The sequence below is a fragment of the Vigna umbellata genome, chromosome 2, assembly GCF_029865625.1.
Source record: "Vigna umbellata cultivar VRB3 chromosome 2, Vumbellata_1.0, whole genome shotgun sequence".
NCBI lineage: Eukaryota > Viridiplantae > Streptophyta > Magnoliopsida > Fabales > Fabaceae > Vigna > Vigna umbellata.
Genome location: NC_142166.1, coordinates 5,346,767 through 5,363,833, shown reverse-complemented (window position 1 = coordinate 5,363,833; position 17,067 = coordinate 5,346,767). Strand labels below are relative to the sequence as shown.

The following is a 17,067-nucleotide window of genomic DNA, read 5'->3' as shown; positions in this document are numbered from 1 at the left end:
ACGGTTTGCAGACTTTATAATATAATTGCTGTGAAAGAAGAGAGATAAAGCAGAAGAGAACAGAACAAAACAGAACAGAGCACAGTGCATGAATCTTGGTAAACGGTGATGGCTGTGCAACGTCAACATAATCTGTCATATATTAAATCCTAATAAAATGTTTTATAAAAAATATTGATTGTATTTCTTTTAATCTTTTTTTTTTTAATTTACTTACAGTAAAACGACTGATTTAAATGTAGTGAGATGTCCATTTTAAAAATAGTGTTTGCATATATGTAAATCACAAGATAATTAAATAATAAATTTCAATAATTTAATTTAAAAAACCACTAGTATCTACCATTTATATTATTGTTTAAAACTTTCCGAAGATTAAATAAAAAACACAAGACAAAGACTATAACAATAAGATCCGTGTTCTTATAACATAGTATTATTATTATTATAAGGCTGAGGTAGCCATGTTCATGTTGATGTTGGATGGTAGTCGTAGTAGTACAGTCTGAAACATGGCATCATGAAGGAAAGGCAATTATGTACCTAAACATTTTCTCTGGATCTTCATAAAAGATAGTGCAGATACGTTAGTATCATAGATTGATTAGAGAGGGAAGATATGTTTGGAGTTGGACACTACCCCACTATTTTTCTCCCATTGTCCTACCTAATTAAGGCACTGTCCTACTTAAGGGCAACTCATCCAACCATATCAAACGAAATCACAATCAATCAGACAAATCTTCAATAAGCTTCCTTCATTTTACACAGTAATTCTTAATTATTCAATCAGATTCTTACCATTAACTTTTTCTTAATCACACATCAAGCACAATTATCAAAGCCTAATAGTTCACAAGTCAAAACCCCTTACATTAAAAATTTTCCCTGCATTGGAGCTTGAATCCAAAGGGTACCACCACAGTCACAGGGTATCACGTGTCTGCGGAAGAATACTTGCTTGCTAGTAGAGAACAAAAGATTAATAATTTTTTACAAGATAAAGGAGCTTATTAAGAAGATTATAATTAATGATATTGTGAGTGTGATGATAATTAATGAGTGAGAGAAGATGAAGTGTGTGATATATTTAGGATTGTTGGGTGGTTTTTACTTTTGATGAGTAAGAGACAGGTGATTGAGACCCATAATTTGACAGGGAGGGATTCATCTGAGAATGATTGTGTTGGAATGGGTACAAAGGGGTAAAGGATTCGAATCATACCTCAATTGTTGCTGATTTTCACTGTACTCTTACATCACCATATTCACTTTACACATATCAATATATTCACACATACCTCACTTTTACTACTCTATTTTTTAATAATATTTATTTGATATTTTTTAATAATATTAATGTAAGATGGAAAATGGTTAATAAATGTTGCAATGAATGAATGGTGTGAGTTAAAATAGAAATGAAAAGCAAAGTACATGGCTGAAAACACTCATGGTGATGTGAGGTTTTGGCGTATAGAGAAGTGAAGAGTAGGCATAGGATTCTTGAGCCACAAACTTGCTTTCTCCCATGGAGCTGCTTTTGGAGTTTAGTGGATATTTATGAGTTTTGTTGTTTGGCCTTTTCTGCCATATCTGGGGAGAAAATAAAATGAAGCTGAGCTTACTCTTTCTTCTTGTGTGCTATGTTGTTAATAATGCTTTTACCATCAATTTGTGTTGTTCATTATGTGATATGAGGAGAGGACCAAACCAACAATGACATATGCTACTTACCAACTTCATTCTTTCCATCAATATTGTCAACTCACTCCCATCTGTACATCTATAATTTCTCCAACTGCACTACCTTTACAATTCAATTCTCAAGCTATTCCCTTATCAAGTCACTCATTATTTCATCATCTTCATAATTTTTATCTTATTTATTATTTTTCTTATTAAAAAATTACATTACTATCTATCATATTTTGCCATATATGTTATGTTCAAAAAAATGAATTTTATATATTTTTAAATATGCTTACAGTGTTTTTCATATTGTATGTCAACAAGACACTTACGATTTATACACTTACGTATTGGTTTTTCACCTACAAAACTATAAACTCTATCATTCTCTACCATTCTATTGACCCTTATACTTTAAATATCACAAAACTCTTAAACAAATAAACAACCCAATTAAATCTATCCCATTTAAAGTTATAATGATATTTATTAACTTTTATGTCTAAATATATTTTAAGAAATTATAAATATAATTTTGTTTAATTTTAATCATGAAAAAATATTAAATTTAAACTTAGATTATTTGCTTGAGTAATAATTTTTTGTTTTTATATCAAGTGATATATATATATATATTATTGTTCAAATAACTTTTAAGTAGTTTGAGTGTGGTAATCATTAGAAACAAACTCTATTTTTCACTAGAAAATGTCTTTAAAGTGTGTGAACCTTAATGAAATAATATTTTTCTACACCTTATTATTTTATTTATTTTATTTATTTGTTTGATTTTAGTCACATTGATGAGAGTTGTTGAGTTGATCGATGCAAATAATTAAGAGGAATGTAATACTTCTTTTATGATTATAGTGTAACTATTGAGTTATGAATTGAGATAATGAAATATTCATCTATGCTATTTGTTTAAATAAGATAAATTAAAATATAAGTTCATCCTTTTTATTTTTTGGGATGAGTAACCTAGAAAAAGATGATGTGGAAAAAAATATCTTGACATGTTTAAGCTTAATATAATCTTTTGGGTCATTGAGTCTTTTATTTTAATTTTGTTTTCAAACCATAAGCTTATGAAACCCTGTAAGCTAAAATGTCAAAATATCAAGTTTAGAAAAGTAGTTTCTAATTTTTTTTTTAAATAGGCACCAGAGAATACTTTAACATTAATATGGAAGATTACAAGAGATATATAATAAAAAAAAAGAATTATAGTAGATTTCGTATTTAGGGAGAATAATTAAAGCATTCAATATTGATGTCTTGTCATTCTCTTTTTTATTTGCATTAATGTTTTCTTGTTTTGAGCTCCTGTAGTTAAGAGTTCTTTACTTCTGATTTCTCTCTCACATTTCCTTAATTATATTTTTCATGTTGATTCTCTTGTCTTAATAAGATGATTTTGTAGCATGGATATTGACTCGCGTATTATATATTATATCAACATTTATTATTAATTTAGGTGAGAAAGGTGTTGAATCAATTATCTTTATAATAAAATTATTATTGTTTAAGTGATGTCTCAAACTATATGTTCACAACTTAAAGTAGAAAGTCTTTTTTGTTTTATAAAGACATGTTAGTTATACGTGTTTGTATTATGTATGTATGGAATATGGAATTAAAATCCATAAATTGATATATATTAAGTAAAAATGTATATGATGAGATTATTTAATCTGATGTTTTGAAATGAAACTGTGGTCATTAGTGATCATGATATTTTAAAGAAAGAAGATATCACAATTTTAGTAATAATATAAATCACATATATTAAAATATCATATAAAAGGTAAAGGTTCTTAACAGTGGGTTAAATCACCATGATATATAGGAAATTTAAGTTAATTTTATCAACTATATTTCTAATTATTCAAGTGTTACCTTTTCGCTAAACACAACTAATATTAGTATTATTGTGATAGTAAATTCTTCTGATATTGTAAAAAAGTATAATTAATTTTTTTTTTAAGTTAAGGATATGCATTGATGCTAACTTTTCTAATGGTGTGATAGGTGTATTTTATATCTTTATCTATTATTATATATATTTACCCTTTTATTATATTTCTATTATATGTTTGATTTAATCTATAAATAATTCTTCAAACATCATAACAATAATATATTTAAAATTTTTCTTTTTAATATTATAGATACCGGAAAATAAAATAAAATAAAATTTTAAATACTTATATTTATTTTGAATGCAATGTTATTACAAGCAATAAACTAATGTTATAAATTTTTTCAATTTATATTTTTGTATTGTATTTTGAATAACATATATAATTGTAAAATATTTTTGTTAGTTAAGATAAAATAATTTAATATTAATTATGAAATATATGTTTTTTTCTTAATTTTAAAAAATTAAATATGTTTTTAATCATTTGAGTTTAATATAAAACTGAATTTTGTCTTTATTCTAAAATCATTTTCATTCCTAAACTTTAATAATGAATATAATATAATCTATCTTATCAAACATCATTATTGTTAATATTATTAGATTTATCTAGGAAAATGTTCACTGGAAATATACAAACATCAATTAAATCTGAATTCAATTATATAATGGATTGACACGACTCTCTACCAAAAACCTTAAGACAGCGAATTAATGGGTCTTTCACCCTTATATAGTGCTCTACTTTCTCATTTCTATCTAATGTGAGACTTGGACTCACAGTTGGATTCCAAAGAATCTCCATCTAGGGGTGAGTCCTTTCCACATTGGTATACTTCCCCTCCAGCGGAAGCATTCCCAACAAATCACAACCACGAGTAGCCATTTGTATTGTCGTTCATCTTAACGGGACACACTTACCTATAACCTTCGTCAGGAAGACTTTCGATATAGGAACCACTATATTCGTATGAGCTGGTCAACAAGACAAACTATCGACTCTAATACTACTGAATGGGTCTATCGAGAAAAAGTTTCACTGGGAGATACAAAAATCTGAACTCAACCATATAAAAAATTGACATCACTCTCTAGTCAAAACCTTAAGACAATGGGTTAACGTGGAACTTGGACTCACAATTGAATTATGAACAAATATGATTTATTATATTAACACATTTTCAACACTTTTTAGTGATTATTATTACATGTATTCATTTTTAAACTTTAAATTGTATCAAAATTTGTAACAAATATAAAAGTCAATTTTGCACATAGTTCAAAAATAAAGCATATTTAACCAAATAATAATATTAGAATGATTAACAAATGGAAAAACGAAAAAAAAAATAGAATATTTTAAAAAAATGAGAGACGAAATTTAATAATATAAAACATGTATAATATAATAATAATAAATTTATTTATGAATGATGAAATACAAATAAATTCTTGCGAATTCTTCTGAAAAAATTACATCACTTTTCTTAGTTCATCATTTAAATCAAATATTACCTGTCTATATCAAAATACTAATTATCCAACTATCCAAATTTTATATCCTAGTACATAAAAACAGACTTTCGAGAGTCAAGTAAATTCAATTGACGAAATTATTTGATAAACAAAATCGTTATAGTAATATACCTTAAATATTTATACCATAAAATTGATTTTCTACAAAATAAACGAATGGTGGAATAGTAATATATACATAGTTATTTAGCTTAAATTTACTTCTCTGAATAAAAATATTCCTAACACTAGATTATCCCTATCTGTAACATCATGTTTCAAATTTAGTAAAGTCATATTTTGAATAGTTCGTTTATAATAAGTAAACTAAATTTATTCATCTAAGTTTTTAACGAAGCATTATTATCTTAAATGTTATACATTCAAATAATTGTTTATTTATATTTTAAATAAACATATCATATGTTAAATCAAAGTTGAGTGATAAAATATCAAATAGTTTTCAGCTGCATATAACTTTGGGTACTTTCTCTATTCCAAAAGAAACTTATAATTATGACTACAATAATGAAACTATTTTCAAACATGTGTTTATTCAACTTTTATTAATCCAATAATTAAACATTTTGATACTTGCTTAAGGGTATGCACAAATATTTAGATAAAAACAAATATTTGTAGTTGTGTCTGTATTTTCTTGTATTCTCAAATTTAGTTTGTTTAGTAAAAAATATTTTAAACTTGGTCTGTTCAACATTTTTTTTAAAATTTGGTAGTCAAAATTAATAAATTGTTATAGTTATATATATACATAAATTATTAGATAGAGTAAACTTATTTAATTCCTTCTCTCTCACACATTTAATGATTGTGTATATATTAATTATTATTTTGGAGAAAAGTCTAACCTTTTTCTTTGTTTTTATTGATAATATTACAGTGGTCTCCATCATAGTTTCTTGGAATTTTGTGGAACTTGTCGTTTTCTTATTCTTCATTCCTATCTTTGAGGGGAAATAGATATATTATACATCATTCAAATGCCATAAAATGGGAAATCTAAACATTGAAAACATTTATTACATCATTATCTTGAAAAATCAATCATAATAGCAATTTGTATATTATACATCGTAATCTAACACTTCAAAAGTAATAAATTCATGGGATTGTCACACAAGTGACTCACATTTAATTCGTTCTTTAATAATTTAAGATTTTATTATAAGTGTAAATAATATTATATGTATCAATGATATAAAGATATTTTTAAATTGATTTTTTTTCTAAAAACTAATTTAAATAAAATATATATTAAATAAATATTTTCAACATAGTCATATAAATTTTAATTCAAACTATAACCAATATTGCAATACTATAAAATGTTCCAAACTTGAAAGTACTTCAGATTGGGTTAAACTACTCATATCTAAATTTTAGCTAGGTCTCAATCTAATTAACATATAAGATTTACATCAATCAACATCTTACTCCAAAAAGATATTTTAAAAACAATGAAAAAATGAATACTTACAAAATAATTGAGTTGAGTGAAACGAGGGCTTCAAGCTTTCTGATTTTGTAAAAATGAAGAAAGGAGGTTTTTCAGATTTCTATTGACACCCTTAATTACAAAGCTCACCTCACCATTTTTCTATTAAAGCCCAAAAGAGAAACCCAATTCTAGTCAGTATCCATATCGTTTCCAAAATACTATTCTCACTTCCTTAATTTAGCCATACTACCTTTTATTCCTTAAATATCTATAAACACCTTTAGTATATGATTAAAAAATTTAAATATTTGAACAGAAAAGAAAGACTTTATGGACAGTATTCAAACTGAGAAATTAATACTGATAAAAAATAAAAAAATGTGATATTACAAGCTATTTGGAGATTAAAAGATAGAATTACGTGAATAAACTCCACCTTAGCGAAAACAAAATATCTCTCCTCCAAACTTAATTAAAAATTACTCATTTTAAGTTTTTATTTCATTAAAGTAAGAAAAATATTTTTTAAAGAGATTTTTTTATGAAAAATATGTGAACCACACCTTTTTCTTTAGAACAAAATAAACTGTTTTTTTTTCACCATACACACTATTAGGGTTCTGGGCAGTGACAAGGGATCCACGCGTATCGTTCTAATACAACTATTATTTATAATAATCTATATATTTTATTGACATTAAAAATAAAAATAAAAATATTTTATTTGTCTTCCTTAACTCAAAGTTTTGGCTCTTCATTATTGTGGAGTAGAGGAGAGAAAAAAAACACAAAGAACAACACTTTAGCATAAATGCATATAAATATTTATCTTTTAAACATTTTTAAATTTAATGTTAATCAAAGTATAAATTTATTTTAATTTAAAAGTAGAAAACTAATAAGAACTTTCAACTATTTCTGGCATCTGCATATAATTTGAATAGAAAAATCATATATAAATCTGTCTAGCTAGAAATTTGAATCCCTGTCTTTTCATCTCTGGGTGAGTGATCAAACCAAAAACACCAATGGTGGATGCAACGTCTGCACAAATGTTGTTGGTGCTCCTTCCTCCACCTCACATTTCATGTGCTATTGATCCTCTTTTAGACCTTGGAAAGTCAGAAATTTATTAGGTTAGATTCTTATTTTCCTTTTAAACAAACAAATTGTCTATTTCCTATGTATATTTCCGATGGATAGAAGAATTAGATTATTTAGTGCTGCACCTTCTCTATGTTTTGGAGATTAGAAGTGTAGCAGTATCTATGTTCCTGTCATGTCAGTTTACATGTGATAGTCTCCAGTATCCATGTCTGTGATTCATAGATTCCTTTCCTTCTGCTCTTTGCTATTTGTTAACAGCAAAAAACCATATATCATTGACTTTAGAATCAAAAAACCAAGTTGCATTTTCAGCTGAGCAAACATTATTTTTCTTCCTTCAAAAACTTCAAAAGCACTTAGACCATTGCACATATTTACACTTTTGTTATCGTGTTTATCGTACCATGTTTTTCTCCTTATTCTTGACATCCTCAGATTTCAGAACTGAGTAAGTCTATGATCATGACACCAGGCTCTGTGTATATTATGTAATATAGACAATATTATATATTGATGTTTTGTATAGAAACGATGACAAACACAATAGCATAAAGTTATTATGTAATAAGAGAAATACTGACATTCGGAAACATCTTTTATTATAACTCTTTCAATCTGTTACACAGTATTTTTTTAGTAGAGAAAACACAATTGCTTTTTGGCAGAATGTAATAGTAATCTGACACATTTTGTGTGTCCAATTCTTTGCTTTGTATGGTAAATTAAATAAATGTGTAAGGGCTCAATCTTCATTGACACAAGCCCTCTGGTAGAATGGAGCAATATTCAGCACAATAGCCTGACTATGTGTACACAGTACACAGTCTTTGCATCCAATTTCTCTTATATACATTTTTGTTTTTGGGAAGAATGCATGATTAGGCCTTGGCAATCTTTTTGAGGGTATAGTTGAACAACCAGAAGACATGGAGCACCGATGATGAACTTCAAATACTTTGTATACTTAACCTAATAACATCTGAATCACACTTATTTGGTAAATTGCTGCATCACAGGGTCCTAACCGCATAGGACTCACTTGAGAGCTTTTTTTCGTTTCCTAGACATTAGTTATAAGATATATATTGCTGGTCAATGCTGCTCTGCACAAAAATAGTGAGAAGAATAAGAAAATGATTAAGAAAATATGGAGATTATCAAAATCAAATGGTCTGTCTACTAATTTCTATATGTTGTCAGTTTTAATAATTAGGATAGATTGGAAAATGAAAGGATTAAGGCTTACAAAGTTACATGGGGCTTTGTAAAAAACCAGGTTCAATTAGTGGTCTATCTTAATCAGTATTCAGAGAGATAAACAAGGAAAAGTGCCATTAAACAAGGAACACAGTAAAAGAAAAGTAATAGTTGGATACCCTTTTAGGAGAGCATCATGATATCACACTTTAGGTTCTTTTTACCAAAGCAATTCCATAAGGATCACCTCCCCATTCTTCAAACACGACCAAGGAGTTACCACCTGAGTTCAGCCATGAACGAGGAACATGATACCTGTCCAAAGGCAAAACCATAAGCTCTGGTGATATTCAAGCTTTTACATAACTCACTGTTAGACAATAAGTTACAAATCCTCACCATCTCTGAGATGGTTTTCCACAATTTGTCCTGCATTTTTGATCAGTATAATATCCAGCATAGTTGCAAGCATTACAACTGCCATGTGCAATATATCCAGGCCAATGGCGACCAATGCTGCGACCGTTGACCCATACTTCACCCTTTCCCATGCTACCCAAATCTAGAGCCAATGGGTCATTGCCAGCTGGTGCACTAAAAGTTGCCTAAAAACATTAAGGACATTAACACATGAAATGACTATGCAGATAGGGGCGAATGATCTATATAACACTGACAGAAATGCAACATTTGTTGAAAATTTATTCTTACCTTATACCATGTCAAAGGTTGTTTTTTAGCCACTAATGATCCTTGTATCCATTCAACAGAGCTACTCCCACTTTCAGTGTGAAGGTTCAAGGCTTCACCTTTCAGCCCTACCTGTCCAATAGCATATAAATTTAGTTTTCATTGCTTCATCTTTCCGAAAGCAGAAGTGCATATCTTTTGCATATTGCTCCAAATCTGCTCATGTACTCAGTTGAAGTTTTTCTTAGTGTCTACATGGGATAAATTTGTCCACAGTGTTAAATATTCAATGATATAATGCATTCCTGTCTGTCCTAGAATGGCACGGTGTTAATTTTCTCATGAACTTTTGTTTCAACATATATTGACTATAGGTAAATCTATTTATATAGTATCTTTACTGTTTAATCTTCACCTCAGTTTTTATCAACTTGTTGATCTTGTGTTTAGATAATGCTCACCCGCATAATTGTTAAACCTTGTAATGTTGCACATGAGCAATGGTATAAACAAGACAACAAACCTTGTAAGACCATTTCTGTCGGGACAAGTCTCGTGTTCCTTCATTTAGACCCTTCAGAGTGACTGGGCCTAACACCCCGGCATTCCATGTTTCAAAGTGTACGCCAACATTCTGGTATTAAATTAATACAAAATATCATTAAGATTTAAAAATATTAGAATCCAACAAATTTAAAATGTTATAGGAAACTCAGATATCAGAAAATGGAGAACTAACCGGGAGACCAACGGCAACACTTAGTAAAGAAAGCTTGTTATTGCCAACTCTCAAGTTCACATTGTCACTAAATGTTAATTTAGGATTCCCCAATCCCCCATACACAGTTCCTGCAACCATACAGAAGTTTAATTTGCAAAACTGGAGTTTATAATAGAAAAACAATAGGTAAAAGAGGTATAACAATGCTATTCACCTGAAAGTTGACCATTAATGAAAACATGTAGCAGATGGCCTGCTGACATTACAGTGAGAACAGGAGATCGACCATTCTTTAGAAAACCTTCATTACCATTAATGTAGACACTGAACAAAAGGACAACAATTTGATTAGATGGAGAGAGGATAGAGTCAGTATGTATAATAATTTTTCTTTGAGAAGTTTGATAGGTTGAAAGATACTTACTCTGTCATATACCACAAATAATCTGAAGAATCCCGGGTCACATTGACCTGTTCCCAGAGTGCCTCTGCTGCAATGGAATCATCTTGACTTGATGAGGCAGGTTCTTCATTGTATGATTGCCAAGAAAATGCACTGTTTACAGGAGTCATCTTTTTCACCCAGCCGTTACCAACCTACACAAAATTGGTAAATCTTGTAAATATTCACACTTCAAAAAAATTCTGCTCAAAAACACCATAATCTGTTTGCTGTTCAAGGGCAGCTTGAGGGGAACTCTTTTAGTCTTATCTTACCATTATCGTTTAGTCAATGTGAAATCTGGACATAAACAAATAAAAGAAGAAAAACTCGTGTACTCAGTCAGCAATATTTTCTTACCCTTGCGGTGTTGTAAACAACAGTTTTGCAGTCAGGAAGAATACTGATAGACCAAGGTGGTAGATCATATTGTCCACTTCCAAACGTAGCTTTTGCAGAGGATTTGGTGTCATAATTTGCAATGAATGCCGCACAGGCACCAGGGGTTGAGAACACATGTGCCTAAGATCATATCAACAAAAGGAATGAAATGATTTTTTATCGCACAGGAAATTCTGTTGTTTTTCATCACAAACCAGGCTTAGGGACTTCACCTCAAGGTTATATCCAAGCGATGTCACCTTAGGATCTGTAGACACCAAAGCAGGCTCACTTTGTTTTATTGCTTTATGCAAAGCTCTCAAATGCCCCCATTTTGGTTCATTTTGAAGTCCTGGTATAAAATTGAACAAGCTTCAGGCTAATGTGAAAATGTTTTTCAGCTTTACCATGTGGTGCCCAAAAGTGAATTTGTGCCCTTTGCTTTCTTTTCCCTCAAATATCACTTTAGCCAAAAGTTTCCCTAAGTTTTCAAGAGCTTTTTAAACGTGCTTTACTATTGCAAATCGTCCAGAGCATGTAAACAAGTTATCTTTACTTCTTACCGTATTCATCAAGGGGTGCGTCATAGTCATAGCTAGTGGCAATGAAGAGACCACCAGATGTCCGACCAAAGTTAGTTCCTCCATGGTACTAGGTTTTCAAAAATTGAGATATTAGACTCAAAGCAAAGTTTCTGGAACATGAATTGAATGTAGAACATACTATGAACTATTCACAATGGATAAACCAACATACCATATAGTAATTAACGAATGAACCACCATTTTGTATGAATCTTGCAACAGAAAATGCCAAGTCTTCTGCTGGTCTAACAGGGACTGCACCACCAAAATCAGTGTACCTACAGAAAGGGAGACATGAAACTTACTATTCGACCAAAAACAAAACATACGTGGTAGAATTTGTTGGGACTTACCAGCCAGTCCAATTTTCGGTCCACATTTTGGGTTTGGTGTTCTTGTTGGGTTTGAAGTTTTCACAGTAGAACCCATTGCAGGTGTCAATCTATATATATATATATCATAATCAGAAAATTAACACAGATCAGAGAGTAAGATCAAAGATGCAACGGGGAGGAATCAATTTGCCTGAGAAAACACAAGCGTTCCCTCATTAAACATACAATTGAAACAAAATCTTGCACTTTCTCAAATTTTCTTTTTCAAAAAGAGTAAAGAAGACAACAGCAAATCAACCACTGCACTTATAAATCAACCAAAAGAAGCAAGAGAAAAGTGAAGTTGGTAAAACCGTGTGATAGGCCAAAGAACCTTCTCCAAATAAAGGTGAAACAAACAGAGAAAAGGGTCAAATGGGCTTATGAGAGAATAGCAAAAATATCATGGTATGGTAAAAGCAGCAACCTTATCCCAACCAAAGCAGCCATAACACTGTCTATAAACCCCACCACCATTTTTAAATGGGTCATTAAAATTTAGCAGAATAGAATAAGAATCACGTGAGAAAAAAAGTCAAAAAGTCATCTTGAAATCCAACTCCACACACACGAAATCGTTTTTTAGGATGAAGAAAGAGTAACTTACAACAGGATCAGGAGCATCTTCTTGCTTGCACATAACCCATGGAACACCAGTGTCTAGACCAACAGCCATTTGAGCAGCCCACTTCGTATAAGATTTTCCAGGAGCACCAATTTCCCATTCCACAGGACCATACTCGTTTTCAATCTGTCAGTTCAATTATAAAACACCAAATTAAGCACCTTTATTCTAATTGGCTCAAAAACTTCCCTGTAAAAAATTGAAAAAACCAACAATACAAAGAATTACATACATACATAGTCTAGTATTTACCTGTGACATAATTATTGGACCACCCTGGGATTGAAACAACCCCTCATCTTTCATCAAGCTAACAATCTTCGCTGTGAATTTTTGCATTGCAGCCTACACATAACATGACAAAAGTTTGGACGGTTGGTCATATGATTTAATAATTCGTTAAACTGCTTTTAATCAACCAATAGGAATAAGAAAATTATTAAAACTGGTGAGACTCCAAAATGAAAACACCAACCTTGAACGGTTCGTTGTCTGTTCTGAAAGCAATTCCAGGAACATACTTGAGCCAGACAGGAAATCCCCTGAACAGAAAACAGAGCATGTGACCTTTGAGTGATTCCTAAGAATCATTATTTTCCTTCTTTAAACCAAGGAATTTTCCCTTCTCATAAGAAGGTGTACATTCACATCATTAAAATCATTACCCAAAGTTCCATTCAGCACATATGTAGGGACCAATGCGGAGATGAACATAGAGGCCTGCTTGCTGCGCTAGCTTCACGAACCTAACCAAGTCATACCTATCTTCGAAATAGTACTGCAAGTTTTCAAAATTGTATAAAACATGAATTAGAATTTTCCACTTTTAACTTTCTGATCAGTAAAAACACAATCACACCATCTCTCTCAACAAGAACTCGAACTGTGCTTTAAGAAATACGGAATAGGCAAAAGCCATGAAGAAACAATAAATTAAGGAAATGTATTTGCATTACTTTTCCCGGAGAAGGTTCATGACCATTCCAAAAAACATAGGTCTGAATGACATCAAGGCCTCCATCTTTGGCCTTCTGAATGAGGTCTGGCCACATCTGCATTGACAAACATGATTTAAGATGCATGGATGAATGGAAAATGGAAAAACGAAAGTGAAGCAGATGGAAGAAATGGTTGAAAAAACAAATTTTGATGCAGCCAAGATGGAAATTTGGAGTGGAATGTGTACTTGAGGAGTGCTTCTTGGGTAGTGAATGGAGCCAGAGATCAAAATTCTCCTCTTTCCATCAATCACAATGGCTTTGTGGTCGTAAGTGACAGAGGCTGTGACACCACAAACCCACAAAAACAACAGCATCAACACCCCTCCATGAAACTCTCCCTTCCCCATTTATGTGTATCTCAAACCAACAATGGTGTGCTTCTCTCTTTCCTTCACTCTTGTTTGCTCATTTAAAGCTTGAAAAGAGAGAAGTAGGTTTGTTGGTAGTTTTTGTTTGTGGGAAATGGCTTCTTTTTATACCTGTGTATTCTTTTAAGAGGGAGGCTCTTTTGTTACTGCTACTAGGTGAGGTGTGTGGGTTTGATGGATGAGTTGAGGTAAACGTTGATGCAAATGTTGCTGCTTTATATAGATTTGGAGAAGGAAAGAAAAGGAGGGAAGAATGGGACCCCTGTTCTATTCTTTTTCTTATCTTTCATCCTTCACACGTAACAACTACAACATTGCCCCTTAAGATATCTTTGCCTTTTGCTTTGGGAATTGTAACTTGAATTTGGATGGAAAGATTACATTCAGAGTGTGATTTTACTTTACTGATTTTGCTTTATCGTTTTTAGTGAAAAAGAGATGAAAATGTAAGATGAAATGAACATCATCAAGGCTTACTCTATACAGCATTTCTTGACAGAGGACCTTAAACTGTCATTAAAGGATTTAAATTTATAACAATAGTTTCATGTTTTTATTCAGCTACTAAAGTCTCTAACTAAGATAATAAAAATAATATAATTAAGTTCAACTTGGTAATATCATTAATCATGAAATAAGTTTTTGAATATTTAGCGTGGTTACATATATATAGTTCTTGAATTTTTAAGATTTATTAAGTTAAATAAATCAAGTCTATTTATGTATAAAATTTTCTACAAATATTTTAAAAATTTAACTCTTTGTTCAGTTAAAATTAGTTTATATATAAAATTTAAAAATAAGAAATTATATGAAATTTTTTAACAACTTTAACTTTAATATATATTAATTTTTTTGTGTGGATAAATTTGTCCCAATGCAGCTCATATACTTACTGTATGTATCTAGTATATTATTTGACGTGTTGACAAAATTTTTAATATACGAAATTATAGCAAAGTATATTTTTAATGAACAGAATTTTTTAATATATATATATATATATATATATATATATATATATATATATATATATATTCAGTTTCACGTTCATTTCACTCAAATTATTGCCACTAAAACATACTTATATTTTGTTCCAAAAAAATTAATTTGACTGGATTTAATATGCAAATAAGTTTTGTAAATACTGAAGCAAATATGTGATAATTATGAACTTGTTCTATTCAGTAATCACCTTGATTCCACAGTATGTTTACTACACATACTTTTGTATAATATATTTTTAATTTTGATTAGAGTATGTATCTATTATAGAAAATATCATATTATCTAATTATAAAATTTGTTAATAATAAAATTATTGCTATTTTTGCAATAATTACATTATAGAACAATTTCTGATTAGTTAGTAATAGGAAAATCTGTATATTATAGACTAGTGTACAATATCAATTGTGCATTAATTGAATGATATAATCATCTACAAATTTTGCTGCACCGAAAAACTTATTCTTACCATGATTATGCATTAAATAGCATTTATGTTGTTTGGTTAAGTATCTTTCACAACAAGATAGTGCATAGTACATATTTAAAACCCAACTAATTAAGAAATAAAATCAATTTAAAACCTAAAGTTAATTAGATTATTTTCTTAAGGTTTTGTTATCTATTATATTAACTTAATTATTTAGATTTTGGAAACAGAAATAAAAAAAAATGGATGAATCACAGTTCTAGAATCATCTTTTGAAAAATATAAATGTATATAACATGACACAAAAATGTTTACATTAGTTTTTGATATCTCTATATATAAACACAAGTTTAAGAAAATTTAAAAATTCTAAAATAAAGTCCAAAATATATAAAAATAATAGAAAATAAAAATTACACTTGCAGATTTTTTATCTAGTGAGGTTTGTTCACCCAACTAACACAAATTAACTTGTCCAATGAATACAAATTGGTTTGTCTAACCAATTTAACATTATGTAAAATTAAAATAAAATTATAAATTATTCTTCAATTGTGTTCATGATTTTTATGTTCTTTAATTTCATCCTTCATAGAACATTATAAGATTCAAGAAGACGTGTTTTGATCTTGGACCTTGTTATAAATTCTTTGAATTACAGATATTCTTCCTCAAGTTCTTCTCATATATGTTTAAGGTGATATTAATCCTCTATCCTATCCTCTTTGAAGAGAAATTATTCTTAAATTCGTACCATTTAATTTTTTTTTATCAAATCTAAATGATGTTCAAGTGATGAGATTAATCACTTAAGCAACCACTTATAGTTCAAACAAGGAAGAATTCAAATCAACTTTCTATCTTCTTAGAAGACTATAGTCACTCAAGCAATGGATTTTCTCACTTAAGCGGAAATACATCATTCGAGTAAGGATAGAATCATATCAATTCTTTCTCTCTCCTCTCTTGTTTAAGAATATCATTTTAGTGAGGACATCTTGTTGAAAGTTGTTCTTTTGTAATTAACCTTATTTTTTAGTTACTTTTTTAAATTGTTTTAAAAAGATATGTTATTTGATTTAATGTGTAAACATGAATATCTAGTGATATGTGATGGATTGAATTGAGTTTGTATAGTATGATGTAAAAGTTGAGTTATTAATTTATATGAATTATTTAAATAAATTAACTTATCATTTTTGTTATATTGTTTTGTAATTAGTGATAATATTTAAATCGTATAGAAGATACTATTTAAGAAAATATTAAGAAGATTTATACTATGTAGTGTATATATGTACATGTGTATTGATAAACTCAAATGATTTAGTAAATTAAATCTAATATAGTTATATTATGAGAATTCCTAATTGATTTTTTTATTTATTTTAACAAACATACAAATTTTTAAGGTACTAATTCTTTCAACAAAGAAATTAGCACATTCTAAGTAAAAAGGAAAACAAGTTGAAATGAACAAATCACGAATTTCATTAGTTCAAAAGCTTTGTAACATCAAACGAGCTTATAAGACTAGACGAGTCATAAA

General features: G+C 29.5%; 1 protein-coding gene across 1 annotated transcript; it reads right to left on the bottom strand.

Annotated features, from left to right (window-relative positions):
• Positions 1-8,274: 8,274 nt before the first annotated feature.
• On the bottom strand, positions 8,275-14,278 carry LOC124828277 (beta-galactosidase-like). Its single transcript, XM_047301540.2, has 19 exons — positions 13,898-14,278; positions 13,668-13,763; positions 13,377-13,489; positions 13,187-13,253; positions 12,964-13,056; positions 12,694-12,837; positions 12,066-12,154; positions 11,885-11,990; positions 11,692-11,779; positions 11,362-11,480; positions 11,108-11,269; positions 10,730-10,902; positions 10,520-10,629; positions 10,324-10,433; positions 10,108-10,218; positions 9,606-9,716; positions 9,294-9,499; positions 9,074-9,209; positions 8,275-8,800 (listed from the first exon to the last, which is right to left on the bottom strand). The coding sequence occupies exons 1-18, from the start codon at positions 14,057-14,059 to the stop codon at positions 9,104-9,106; spliced, it is 2,166 nt and encodes a 721-aa protein (XP_047157496.2). The 5' UTR covers positions 14,060-14,278; the 3' UTR covers positions 8,275-8,800; positions 9,074-9,103.
• Between the last annotated feature and the right edge of the window lie 2,789 nt (positions 14,279-17,067).